Source organism: Pelmatolapia mariae, linkage group LG12 (assembly GCF_036321145.2).
Source record: "Pelmatolapia mariae isolate MD_Pm_ZW linkage group LG12, Pm_UMD_F_2, whole genome shotgun sequence".
Lineage (NCBI taxonomy): Eukaryota > Metazoa > Chordata > Actinopteri > Cichliformes > Cichlidae > Pelmatolapia > Pelmatolapia mariae.
Window position 1 is genome coordinate 17,500,837 of NC_086237.1, and position 14,731 is coordinate 17,515,567.

Genomic DNA, 14,731 nt, shown 5'->3' on the forward strand with positions numbered 1-14,731 from the left:
CCATTTGATTCCAGACCTTGAACTTGAGTAGTAATACTCCAAAATGCTTACTTACCCTTAAAGAGTTTAACATAGAAATTACTTGACTACATCGTAATAGTTAAATACTTTGTAGTTAATATAAAGTTCTTAGTTGCAGTCTCATAAGAAAAAGTTTGCATGTTGTTAGTGGACAAATCCCTCCAAACCATGAATAATGTGTGCGAGCAGACGATGGAAGTACTGTGATATTTCCTGTCTTCCATCTCCCCGAGAGCCCGGCTCTCTGGTACTCCTGGAAGGTGGTGATGCAGTGTCGGATTGTCGCTTCCTCTGATCTGCAGTCACACAGCGGATTCCCAGGGAGCGTGTCACCGAGGGCGGGTGGGAGACGGGGCTCAAATGCTCTGTTCGTTACTCTAAACGCTGCCTAATTAATAATGTATCAGAGAGGACGCGCTGCGACACAGCAGGGCTCCTCGGCTTGTCATAAGCACTGCCACATGCACGCACACACATATGCGTTTGAGAAGAGACTGATCAACCCCCCGCCCTCCTTCTACAGAAGCCTCCACCCAAATCTCTCCTCAGACACAGAAGCAGCAGGAGGAAATAGACACCAGCCTCTGAATACACGTGTCAGTCCATTGTTGATGAATCCTTCATCCTGCTGAAGCCCTGTACGTACATACATGTAGATACTTACTGCACAAACTCGCAGAGACAACAGGAAAGGAGGAACTTTATTCTTTAGGGCTTTGTCTCTGCCGTATGAATTTTCATAAGTGAAATTTTATGGTAAAACGAGCTGTTGTTGGGAGGAGTGGGAGCGGTGATGGAGGTTAGGTTCTCATGACTCCTATGAGACTAGTTTAAACACACAAATAATAACAAGTAATGGCCTCTCTTGTCCAGTTGAGTCTCTTAGTTGTAGGCCTTAAAATCAACCGCATGTCTATTTGTGCTTCGATTTTTAAAATGTTATCATCCGCAAGCCTCTAAGCAACAAGGATGAGAGTGCTCACGCCTGTCTGTGCCATAATAATGGTTCTATACTTGCACTAAAACAAAGCAAAATATTGGTTGTTACAGAGGCTTATTCAATCATCACAAAATCGAGCAGTGTTGCACAACTATAATCTATTCATAGATTATCAACAATATGATGGTTATTTATATATATGTTCTGAGACTGACATCCAAAGCCTCTCTCTGCCCTTTTTTCTTTCTCTCTCTTCCTCGCACTTGATTTATTTTGCTTCTTTGTTTGTGTTTGTCATATGGAGAGATGTAAATTTAGCCACCCCAAGGGAGAGCATCCTCACTAGTGGCATGAAAAAAAAAGACGAGTGGAAGAAAAAAAATCCGAATAACATAAACCACAAAAAAGTGAGGGGTGGAAGGATAAAGTAAAGGAGGGATTGTGGTTTGAGCGAGATGGGGGGTGTGAGAATCAAAGGAAATTGCTTCATTATTACAATATATTTCATAGCCTTGCCAATAGCATTAATCACACAGCTTATAGCTTCAAGTTGGCCTTGAAACATTTAAACATACTGACACCATATTAATCTCTCACAGGTGCAGTCATAACCATTTTATATTGTTATATCTTTACACACATTGCAGCTCCATGGTCTTAAAGAGTTGAAACTTTCCCAGGTAAATAAAGGTCACAAGCTTCATTCAGCGCGATGTCTGGGTGATACATTGGTAAGGAAGTGGGGGAGCTTAAGAAAGATTGCACACAGGCTTACAAAACACATATATACATTACATATAACTTAGAAACAGATTTAAGAAGAGGCCTGAAGGCACTCAGTTAACATACTGCACTGGAGGTTCTGTCTTGACAACAGGTGACGAGTGGAGAAGACCAGCCCCTGGAGACCACAGAGGCCTGAGTTTATTGCCTTCTTTGGAAGAAGATGCCAAAAAGGGGAACTCCTGTGTCTGCAGCTAATTCTTAAAATACATAAATGTTCTGTACATGCAAATTATGTGATTGTAAACGCAAGAGGGGGCGTCATAATACTCTGATGATATAAAAGCAATCTGAAGTATAATTTTGGCGAAGACCCTTGCTGATGTATGCAGTGATTGTCTTCCCGCGCGTGAACTTCAATAAAGATTGCTTTGACCCTAATCTTCTGGACTGTCCTGGTTTTGTACTCTCCACCAATTTCGGACCCTTAACAATTGGTGCATTGGCCGGTGTTGGTTGAGGAGAGAGTGGCGTTGTGGACGTCCGAGGGGGTCGCACAATCAGGAGGCAGTGATCGATTTGAGTGGACAAAGGGCAGCCCATCTCACAAGGTAGGCACTACCTGTTGAAATATTCCGAAGTGTGCCGAATTGGATGATTGAAATTGATGTCTACTCATTAGATTACTGATGACTGTTTGTGTTCTTAGGTTCTGATGTTGTGTAGTTTATACATTGAAATAAGAAAAGGATAAGTTAAATGCAGTTGGACTGCTGAATAAGAAAAGCTAAAAGTAATGGAAATAGGAAAAAAGACAAAGTAAAGTAGTTGGACTACTGAACTTAGGATATAGGTAATTTGAAATCTGTATATGGTCATACAGTTATAATTGAATATACAGCTGGACTGGGACATCAAGAAAGTCGGTTGAGGTGGTTTCATAAGATGTCTTTAAAAATATAAGTAAATTTCTGTAGAACGGAACTGTGGGATGTTCTAAGAAGCGCATAGCCCGGACGTTGCGATCCCTCCTCGATGTGGACGCACATTGTTGACCTATCAGCGAATAGGATTAGCTCGGTTTAGCTTTACCGTGGGGTACAGGGCATCCTGAGATAAGCTAGTGGTTGGACCACTTTACCGTTTGGAACGGTTCTTGCGCTTTTTTGGGTAGCAAAGGTTGGACCTTGGGCGTTGGACGCTTTTAAATTAACTTAGGCACCTTAGGAATTAGAACAGATACAGGTTGGACCTGATACTGTAATTGATTATCAAAAACTTGGAGTTTGTCCCTTGGAGGGTTAATTTAAAATTTGTCTAAATTCTGTAGGGTACGCACTTTTAAGGCCATGTATATATGATTGTATATATGATTTTTATAAGACGTCTGTGTGTGAGATTTTTACTGTAATTTGGGGTTTGTATATGTTGTCTGCCTGCCAAGTGCTACGCAACAAGCGGGTTATTTTTACACTGTGTGTGTCTGTGTCTATGTAAATTAGGTGTTTCTGACTTACTTGAAGTTACATTTCCTGTTTACTAATGAGTGCCTAATGACTGCCTGCACAGCCTGGGTTAAAGACGACTTGCTGGTGTTTTAAGGAAAGAATTACTTTAATTTTTCCTTGGTTGTTAGTACGTCTGTTCTATATGGTGTTTTAAGGAAATAACCTTTCTTTTACTTTGTTTATATTACGGTTGTTAAAATTATTTTGCATTATTCTAGCTTCTATTTTTCTCGTACCGGAACTATTTCAGTCTTCAAGTATTTCATAGCACTTGCGTTTTGCAGTTTTTGTACTTTTATTATTTTAAGTGCACAATATAAACTTTACACATACACACATGCCTGATTCTGGCTATTGCTTACTTCAACATACGCCGATAGGTGAGTTTTATGTTGTAACTTGTCGATGTCACCTTGTCTCTTCAGACATTACCTACGGTTTTAAAATTACCTCACTGATAGACAGATCAGAAGACAGATTAGTAGACTTTGCATGCAGTTGTGTCGTTATATTTACTGCTATTCGATTGTACTGTAGAGAACATATAAACTTAAGCCCCACTGACGCAGAACGCGACTTTGCTATATTTTGTGCAACGGCATTCAGGGACTTTAACATTCTGTTTGAGTGGCGGGGATAACTCCCTGCCTCATTTAGCTCGCATGTTTGATAGCGGCTCTTGTGTGGTTGAATATACATGGACAGGTGATATTGCAAACGTCACCTGTCGTTGTGAAGCTCTACTTTCAGACGCTCGTTATGGTTTTTTAGTAACTGCAGTAATAAGAAATTCGCAACAACTCCTATTAGACTTTACCAATCGCAGTTTGATTATTTTTCGGGCACTGGAATTATACTGTAATCCCTATACCAATCCCGTTGAGGCGGAACGTGACTTTCCGGACCTTTGTGAGCGCGCTTTTCAGGATTTTGACATTAACTTCCAGTGGACGGGATAGCTCGCATTGTATTTGTGTGTGTAGGACACTGGACTGTCAGTCTTAAAGAGCACACGTACATTCAATGGAGGACACACAAGATGTTGATTTGGAGTCGGTTAGTAGAAATATGACTGGATTCACTTTCAGTCTGGTGTTGACTCCAGTGACATATGGTGACACGTGGTGGGTAGAAACTGAACTGCGGGTTTGCTGTGAGGTTGGTCTTACTGATCATTACTTTAGTATCACTCTTAATTTGACTGAAACAGAATTCCCCCTGCTATTACATGATTGCCTGCGTTTGGTAACCTCCCTGCGGGAGATTGTAGAACACAATAGCGAGGAGGCCGCAGAACTGTAGAGCTATAGGCCACTGTTGGGTTATAGGCCTATGTTTAATTTCCTGTTATATGTATAGTTTTCAGTTTCAGCTTCATTACATGTGCTGTGCAGCCTAGCACATGGTAGGAAGTAAATTAATTTTGTTTGCTATTTCTCAGTACACACATAACAATTTGAAAGAGGAAGATGTTCACTTTTGGTTACTGCAGCATAAAACTTATTCCTCTGGGGGACGGTCTCTACAGGGCGACTCGGGTTTTCCATGGAGAACGGGCAGAAGCGCCTGACGACCCTGTAGATATTGAAGTGGCCACAACTATTACAGAAGCTGAAATTGTCTGGTGGCTGACCACGAGCTTTTCATTATTTAGCACTATAGTAGATTTGTGCGAGGATGTTCAGATCTCCCCAGAGACATCACAAGATGAAGGACATGGAGAGTGACAGTAATAATGTTAATGTGGTGTTTTTGTAGCCTTGCATTTGCGGTAATGTGCTAGTTTGAAATGTTGATCTGAAGCTTGTGCATAATTGCTTTAGCTGACAACGTGTGATATATTATTTGATGACATTTGCTAAAGAGAAGCTTGGTCCCTAGACAGCTAGGGTGTGGTTCCCCTTTGCTCACTGGTGCGTGAATGGCAGTGCATCTGTTTCCTGACAGGCATACTGAGGTCCCTTGAGGAGTGCAGAAATAGTTTTATTCACATTGTAACACACAACACCAAATCAAACACACTAACATAACAATGATTAAGTTGAGTGGTAGGTATTTCATTTTTTCTATATTTTACTAAGCTGACTGGCTTTGGATAAGGGTTGAATGGGTGCCGAATTATACGCATGATGTGGTGGATCATGAGTTCACTGTGTGTGTGTGTCACCAAGCAGAATTAAAAAAGAGGAAGTGACCGTTAGAGCGGACGGACGAGCACTGAGCTGAACTGGGAAGTGCCGGTGGGTGACTGAAAGGGAGGAGCCGACAGCAGCCATTTTGAAGAGGTAAGTGCTGTCTTACAGGAAGATACAAAATGGCTGACAGTTCGGGTACCGGACAGAGAAGCTACAAAACATTGAAAGACCAGATGGAGGAGCTGAAAAAGGCCGTAAGAATGGCCTGTACAGGTTCATCTAAAGCAGCTGAGAAGGACTGTCGAGCCATGGAAGAAGAGGTAAGCAAAATTCTTGCATTACAACACAAAGGTTTAGATGAAAGGACACCACTGGACGCCGTGCTTAAAACAGAGGGAGAGAGATGTGAGAAGATACTAAAAAATTTACAGGAGCAATCAGGAGGCCGCTCAGTCAACCGGAAAACAAAAAAGGAAATGACGGTCCTGAAGGCAATGCATGGGAACTGCTGCAAGTGGATGATGATGTGCAGTGCAGTATCGTCCTGGATGAAGGAAAAAGTGGAAGAGTCTGAGCGAGCAAGGGAAGAAGAAATGGCAAGTATAATGAAATTAATGCAGAAATTACAGGAAGATAATGAAAAGTTGGAGGACAAAATGATAAAACTGACGCTAAAAAGCGAAGGAGTGAATAACCCTCACACACCAACAATATATCCGTGGATCACTCAACTTCCCAGTGCCCCGCCACAGCCTGGTGGAGCCGAGGCTCCTCCCCCTTATGTGATGCCAGTAATGACCATAGAAGGAGGACAAGTGCATGGCCCTGGTGGACAAACTGGCATTGCGGTCGGAGGACTCGTAAATGTCCAGTACTCCAGCATGCCCGGGGAAACACAAGCTGAGGAAGTGACGGCGGTGGGACAGCAGAGCATGGAGAATGCGGGGACACAGACGGCCTGTACCGCAGGTCCAGGTGTGGTATCGTGTCGCCTGGCCCGGACGATGCAGGACTCAGCAGGAGAACCGGCAGCGACGGTGGTGTCTCACACCGAAGCCTCACCTGCTGCCCCGACTGAAGAGGTGACTTCACCAGATGAAGAAGAAAGAAGGTCAGAGTTTGCTGAGTTGCCGTTCCACATGGGACAGAGAGTGAGCCAAGCAGGTAAGCAGTACACACAGAAGAAGGACCTCTGGGACGGGCAAGTTCGTGGGCGTATGCACGAGGACAGAGACGCCCTACTGGCGGTAGTAGACACGTTGACCGCCGCAAAGCAAAAAGCCCTGAAGGAACTTGCGGAGGAGGAAATGAAGGATCTCAAGCCTGGATGGAAAGGGAAGAAAGTACTGAGGAGAGTGATGGAGGAGGACATAAAAGATCGCAAGACCTCGTCGGAAGAGGAGGAGGACGAAGAACAGGAGGAGACTGAAGGACAAGGCGATTGTGAGCAGGACAGAAATCTGGATTTGCGCAGTAGAACAGTGTACAGAGCCCAAGACACAAAACCTAGGCCCACCGTCAAAGGGGAGCGCCAATCCATATTTGACACCTCAAGAAATTCAGGAAAGACTGGGAAGAGCAGAGAAGTGGAATCTGAGGATGAAGCCCAAAGACCAAGCCGTAACTTGCCGCTGATAATGGGCCCCAAACATGAACCAATTTACCGAGCATATAAGGTAAGAGATTTGGAAGCATTGGTTAGACAACTGCCACCCATCACAGAAGGAGGAGCAAAATGGCTGAGGAGACTGAACATGCTAACAGAAGGAGAGGAAATTGCCATCGGCGACTTCCGCGCGGCGGCCGGAAGAGTTATGCTAGGGGGCGCTCTGGCAGACGTCGAAGCACTCGCAGGAACAACTCTCTACGCAAATAACGTACCATATTGTGAGGTGCGAAATGCCCTAGCAAATGCAGTACGTGAAAAGTACCCTACCCCAAATACAGGAGCCATTCCTAAAATAGTCTGGGATCCACAATACACACCTTTAGAGTTTCTAGCAAGGGCAAAAGAGCAGTGGATGTCAGAAACAGGGATACATCCTGGTCAAGAAGGAGAATCAAGAGCGTGGTTCAGAGCGGCGGTGCTGGCAGGGCTGCCTCAGCAGGTGAGAATTGATTTGGAGAAAAATCCAGACTTTGCTGTGGCTGACTCCACCCAGTGGGAGAGGCATGTAACGCATCGGTTGATGTTGGAGAGGGATGACGTGAACAAGCAGAAGAAGGAGCTAGAGGAAGCGCAGGCGCTGCTCTTGAAATTACAGCTTATGGAGGCGAGAGATAAAGCAAGCGAGAAGAAAAAGGAGAGTAAGGAAGCCACAAAGAAAATGATGGTGGCAAAGCCACAGCCTGATCCCGTGCCTGAGTGGCCAGATCTGGACCCCAACCTTTATCCTGATGACCGCTGGCCCGTCAACGCACCAAGGCAGAGACAACCTGCGGGGAATTGGGGGGTGGCGAGACCATACAGAGGGCGTGGTGGTTACGCCGGGAGAGGACAAAGGGCTCGTGGGACGGGGAATCCCAGCTATGCGTCATGGAATGCCTGTCTGAGATGTGGAGCAGAGGGACATTGGGCGAGAGACTGCCCGGAACAGCCCCAAAACTACCGTGGGCGAGGCTACCAAACCCAGGCACGTGGAACTCCCAGAGGAAGAGGTGTATACAGAGGTGGACACCAAGCTCCTAACCCAGGTGCAGCGCCACTCGCCCAGTATCCAGTGGCAGACTGGGGCTGGGAAGAGCAATATTGACGGGGCCCTGAGAAACCGGACGGTGTGGGAATGGCAGATCCCATGCTGTCAATGACTGTGGAAGGAACACCACTGACCTTCCTGGTGGACACTGGAGCGACCTACTCCACGCTTATATCCACACCAAACAGTGCAACCATCTCTGACCACACTGTGAGCGTGGTTGGTTTCTCCGGGGTTCCAATGACTCTGCCATTAACTGATCCAGCACTGACTGAGCTGGGAAGACAGACTTTGAAGCACAGATATGTGGTGTCGCCACAGGTACCAGTAAATCTCATGGGCAGAGATTTACTTGTGAAGCTAGGAGCTACCATCACCTGTTCCGCAGATGGCCTGACGGTTACTTTGCCGGGCGGAAACCAGTTCCCGTGCCTGGGGACACATACAAAGACTCAATATCTGCTCCAAGACTCTGAACAAGCTACAGCCGACATCTACTGGGGGAGGCTGGTGGAAGACGGCATTCTGAGACAATATGAGCTGTGGAGACCCTGGATAATGAGCCTGGCCGTCTACACCCCGCCGCGTGACCCTTACCACGTCACTCTGTTTTATGATAGGGACGACGATGACACGTACCGAGAAAATTTTGAAAATGACCTCGAAGGTCAAATTTGGAGCGTGCGTTGCCATAACATTTATGTGGGCCCGGAAGGGGTAGCAGCGGCTGCAAAATTGACGGAAGAACAACTGCTTTGGTACGAGATGGGCTCCGATTCAGCTCCCCATGTCACTTTGGCGGTCCACGTCGGTCATCAGGCCCGAGAGTTGGGTCCGATGGTCAAGCGAGCCCTGGATAACAGCTGGTGGCAAAGCACTCAAATCCCAAATGTCTGGTATGCACCACAGTGCAAAACCTACCGAATCACCTGTCTGTCCAATGACGCGGTGGTTGTAGAACACAAAGAAATTTCAAGAACACACGGTAGGGAAAAAACAGACCACCCTGACGCAGTTGCAGCACTTTCACAGCTCCCTGACTGTTTGTGGTCAACAGGGCCCACGGATGTTGGCCTGGCCAATTGTTCACCCGTCCTCTTTCAGCTGAAATCGGAAGTGCCAATTGAGAGACCTCAGTACAGACATAAACCGGAAGCTGAGGAAGGAATTGCAGAAACAATTGAGGGGTTGTTGAAAGTAGGGGTGCTCGAGCCTTCTCAATCATACTGGAACACACCTATTCTGCCAGTAGAAAAGCACGGGACGGGTAAATACAGGATGGCACATGATTTGAGAGCGATTAATGCAATACTACGTACAGACACCGTGCCTGTACCAAACCCATACACGGCGTTAACCGCCATCTCGTGGGAACAAAAGTGGTTTACATGTATTGATCTTGCTAATGCTTTCTTTTGTCTCCCTCTGCATGAATCACTTAGGGACATTTTTTCATTCACATACAGAGGACAGCAGTACAGATACACACGCCTGCCACAGGGTTTTGCCTTGTCTCCAGGCATTTTCAACCAGGTGCTGAAAGACGCGCTGTCACCGTGCCATCTGCCTGAAGGTTGTACACTCATTCAGTACGTAGATGACTTGTTAATAGCAGCCCCGTCCGCATCCGCCTGCACAGCAGCCTCTCTGGTGGTTCTGAACCGCTTGGCAGAATGTGGGTTTAAAGTAAGTAAAGAAAAACTGCAGCTGGTCCGACCGGAAGTAACATTTCTGGGCCGAGTCATCGCACACAGGTCAGTGGGTCTAATGAACACACACAGAGACCAGATTCTGACACACCCAAAACCAAGAACTGTGAAGGAACTCCTTTCCTTTCTTGGCCTGACAGGCTACAGCAGACAGTTTATCCCGAATTATGCGGGTAAGACGGCCCCCTTAAGGGACCTGATCAAAAAGGTGGGCGTTCGAAACCTTAAGGCAGAGTTACCATGGACACCACCAACAGAGACAGCATTCATTTCACTCAAACAAGACCTGTCAAGAGCCACAGATCTGGCCACACCCAACTATGATGAACCATTCTATCTTGATGTTTCTGAAACAAATGAGATTGTGAATGGCGTTTTGTTTCAGAAAAAAGGAGGAGGTAGGGATGTGCTTATGTATGTCAGCGTAAGATTAAATCCAACAGAGGCAAGACATCCCCCATGTACACAGCATGCAGCTGGGGTAGCCAAAATCATTCAGAAAACAGCACATGTAGTAAGAGAACATCCACTTAAAGTGCTCACCACACACAGTGTAGTAGCCTATGTAAACTCACAAGCCTTCACAATGACACCACTGAGACAACAGAGACTGAGCAAAGTCCTGGATGCTCCAAACTTGACGTTTACACATGAAGGCATAAACATGGCAGACTTGATGGGGTCAGGGGAACCACACGACTGTGCCAAAAGAGCTGAAGCTGAAGAGAAGGTCAGAGAAGATTTGAAAGCAGAACCTATCATAGGTGCGGAGGACTGGTTCACAGACGGCTGTTGTCACCGGGATGAAGAAGGACTGAAAGCAGGCTACGCGGTGGTTTCCAGAAGAGGACGACAGTATGAGGTACAAGAAGCTGGAAGAATAGAGGGTCAACAGTCAGCACAGAGAGCTGAAGTAATAGCCCTGACTCGAGCCCTGAGACTGGCCAAGAACATGAAGGTGAACATCTACACTGATTCAGCTTATGCATTCGGGGCAGCTCACGTGGAACTCGCTCAATGGAAGAGAGCAGGTTTCAGAACAGCAAACAATGCCCCAATATGCCATAAGAAGGAAATGGAGGAACTGGAAGACGCTCTGAACGACCCAGACATGGTAAGTATCATAAAATGTAAAGCACACTCTCAAGAAAACACAATGGTAGCAAAAGGAAACCAGAAAGCAGATGAAGCCGCCAAAGAAGCAGCAGGCTACAAAGGACGGAGACAGATGGTGGAGGTTATTGCTGAAGAAGAGCCAACCGTTAATGTGTTGGAGGAAGCCAGAAGGGCGCAGGAAGAAGTCACCCAGGAAGAAAAGGAGGTGTGGCAGGCCCGAGGAGCCAGAAAAGAAGGAGGTCTGTGGAGAGGGCCCCACGGGCGACCGGCTCTAACAGCCAAGCTGGCTGAAAAGAAGGTAAGTGAGGCACATGGACTTGGTCACGTGGGTGTGGCACAGATGGAGAGAAACTTGTGTCACTGGTGGCACCCTCACCTGAGAGACATGATAAAAGAAAAAGCCAGAACGTGTCTGATCTGTGGGGCACACAATCCAAAACCAGCGGTGAAGCCAGAACCAGGTAAGTTCCTCATGCCAGAGAGACCAGGAGAAGAAATTGTGATTGACTACACTGACATGGTGGATGGGGGACCAGGAGGACTGAGGTACTTGTTGGTATGTGTGGATGCTCTGACCGGCTGGCCAGAGGCATGGGCTACTAAAAGAGAGGATGCAAAAAGTGTGATTAAATGTCTGATTAACCATTACATCCCAAGGCATGGGTTTCCCAAGAGAATTAGATCAGATAACGGGACCCATTTTAGAAATAAGGATCTAGCAGAGGTGGAGAGAATGCTGGGAGTCCAGCATAAATTCGGGACAGTGTACCATCCTCAGTCCCAAGGAAAAGTAGAAAGAATGAACCTAAATTTGAAGAACAAATTGGCTAAAATCTGTGCACAGACAGGGCTGAATTGGGTTGCAGCCCTGCCAATTGCTTTGATGACCATAAGATGTTCTGTTAACCAATCCACAGGTTTCACGCCCTATGAGCTGCTGACAGGACGGCAGTTTCCGGCGCCTTGGACGGTGGTTCCAGCGACAGAACAGTCTAAGAGAAGTAACAAGTCTCATGCTGAATATTTTAATGAAGTAAAAGCTCTTGTGTCCAGTTTTACAAAACAGGTGACCGCCGGGAGGCCCACGGCAGAAGGAGAGGTTCCAGAGGCAAAAGCAGTGTGGCTGAAAGTCATAAAGAGGAAGTGGAAAGAGCCTCGCTGGACCGGACCCTACGAGGTGACGGCTCGGACGGCCACAGCGGTTCGTTTGAAAGGAAAAGGTGAAAATTGGTACCACTGGACGCAGTGTGCTGCAGCAGACGAGAGCCTGGTGGACAGCGACCTAGCTCCACCGAACACGGGGGCTGACGACAGCCAGAGGCAGAATAAATCCTCTCCCCCGTGCAACGGGCCGAACAGTAGTCTACCTGGGAGGCCGAAGCAAGAAGAACAGCAAAGGAGGAGATCCCCACGCCAACGCAAGGGAGTGGTAACACATTAAAAAGGGGAAAGCATTTAAATAAGTATATTTTGATAAAAGAAGTATAAGTTTCACATGACAACATGCACGCATTTGACATACAGGCACGTAGCAGGAGGCGTGAGGAGAGAAAATTGGTAAAAATGCTCCTCACAACCACATGGTTGTTATATAAGATAGTATTACTTTTGCTAATATGTATTTTTGTGTATTTTTGGCAGATAGCCTGGAACAGCCCACCCGAGCACGGAGGTCAGCCCAGCCCTCCACCGACTGAAAAACAGAAGACTGAAATGGGGCCGTTACAGAGACCCAAACGAGAGGTATCAGGTAAAAGGGATGGGTGTCTCAGCGCTTATAATGGCATGGAATTGGACTACGTTAAAGGGTCCACGAGTTCATACTCTTTTGATTTGTGTGAAGTGATTAACTGCAAAGGCGCAAACAGCAGCTGGAGGGGATATGACGTGTGGATCTGCAGTCACCCGGATATTTGTACCCGGGGAGGGAACCCTCACTCCAGCCGGGGAATCCGCCCAGTGCTAGCGTCTTATACCGCGGGGCACTGGTGCATCCCGGGGTGGAGCAAGGTGGTAGCCTGGACTGGAGTGAAGTGGGAGCCACACGTCCCTGAAGGATTGAAAGGGATAGCAATCCAGAGGGACTTTTCTGCCTCACAGAACCCTATCACCCTCTCTCTGGGACCATGGAGCTCTTTGCCCAGGTCAAATAGTCCGGGAGGCGTGTTTTACCTGGTGATTGGGGTAGATGTTTCAGGGACAGACCCGACAGGTGTGATTAGAGTGAATTTAGTAAACCCAAAGCCCAACCCTCCGGTCATAAATAGTACAGGGGATTGGGGAAACGGGTCGTTAACTGTTGCCCGTGAGGAGCAAAAGCGGCGAGTCCTGATTGTGGATTACACCAGGTTGAAGCCTCAGGACTTAATTGAACGCGCCACCGGTTTCAGTGACAGTAACCTGTGGCTGGACTGGGTGGCTCAAAATGCAAAAGAACAAGATGTATCTAACTGTGTTGCTTGTGCTTCAGCCAGGCCGCGCTTGTTTACAGAACCCGCTCCACTGTATCCAGAGGACAAATGGGGATATGACTGCATGCTACAAATCACAAAAGAAGCGGTGAGTACTGGCAATTGTTCAATATTGGCCAGCCTCTTCCCGCCAATTGATAAAGGTACAAAGGTAGGACCATTTAGACCCAAGAAAGATAACTATACTTGCTTTAAGTTCTCCACAGACAAAGTGAAATACAAGCTGGGAGATATCGATCCCAGCTGGTGCGCTACGACGCTCACAGGAAGAACCACCAATGCAAAGAATGACTCAAACACAGTAATAGGTACATGGGCAAGAAGTGGGTTGTACTATTATTGTGGGGAGAGAACTCTTTTGGTCCGTGTTCCACTAGGAAGTGTCGGGACCTGTGCAATGGTAAGGTTGGGTGCTCAACTGATATTAATCGGCAACAGAGTGACAGCAATTCCCCAGAGTAACACACGCACACTGGCAGCCAGACGTAAGCGACATGTATTGGGTAAGGGGACACATGCATATGATCCTAGGATGAATTCACCCACCTGGATCGACTCCATAGGAGTGCCCAGGGGAGTTCCTAACGAGTATAAACTGGCAGATCAAGTAGCAGCTGGTTTTGAAAACTTACCAATCATTTCTGCTCTTTTTCCAGTGACCCCAAACAAGAATGTGGATAGAATAAATTATGTCCATTATAACCTGCTGAGACTCTCAAACCTGACCAGGGATGCCTTTGAGGGAGTGGCGGAGCAGTTGGGCCCGACCTCATTAATGGGGGTCCAAAACAGACTCGCTCTCGACATGGTTCTGGCCGAGAGGGGAGGGGTCTGTGCTATGTTTGGTGACCTGTGTTGTACTTTCATTCCTAACAATACTGCCCCAGATGGCTCAGTTACCCGAGCTCTGGAAGGTCTTAAAACGCTGTCAAGAACCATGCATGAAGATTCTGGAATTGAGAATCCCTTTGAGGGCTGGATGACATCCGTGTTTGGCCAGTGGAAAGGGTTTGTAATGTCTGCCATGCTATCTGTATCTGCTTTTCTAGGGATTTTGGTCACCTGCGGATGCTGTCTCATTCCTTGTGTCAGAGGATTGTTGGAAAAGGTAATTACGAGGGCAGTGGACCCCGGGGTGGTGACCCCGGTGTCTATGATGCCATTAATGGACGTAGAAACGACTGACGGGGCCGAGGAGTGACACAGCACACGGTGTGGTGACCTCTTGTGGCAAGAGGTCAAAAGGAGGATTGTGAGAATCAAAGGAAATTGCTTCATTATTACAATATATTTCATAGCCTTGCCAATAGCATTAATCACACAGCTTATAGCTTCAAGTTGGCCTTGAAACATTTAAACATACTGACACCATATTAATCTCTCACAGGTGCAGTCATAACCATTTTATATTG

General features: G+C 46.7%; 1 protein-coding gene across 1 annotated transcript; it reads left to right on the plus strand.

Annotated features, from left to right (window-relative positions):
* The first annotated feature begins 8,110 nt into the window (after positions 1–8,110).
* On the plus strand, positions 8,111–14,504 carry LOC134638231 (uncharacterized). Its single transcript, XM_065471805.1, has 4 exons — positions 8,111–12,277; positions 12,490–12,598; positions 13,976–14,327; positions 14,369–14,504. The coding sequence occupies exons 1-4, from the start codon at positions 8,111–8,113 to the stop codon at positions 14,502–14,504; spliced, it is 4,764 nt and encodes a 1,587-aa protein (XP_065327877.1).
* Positions 14,505–14,731: the final 227 nt, after the last annotated feature.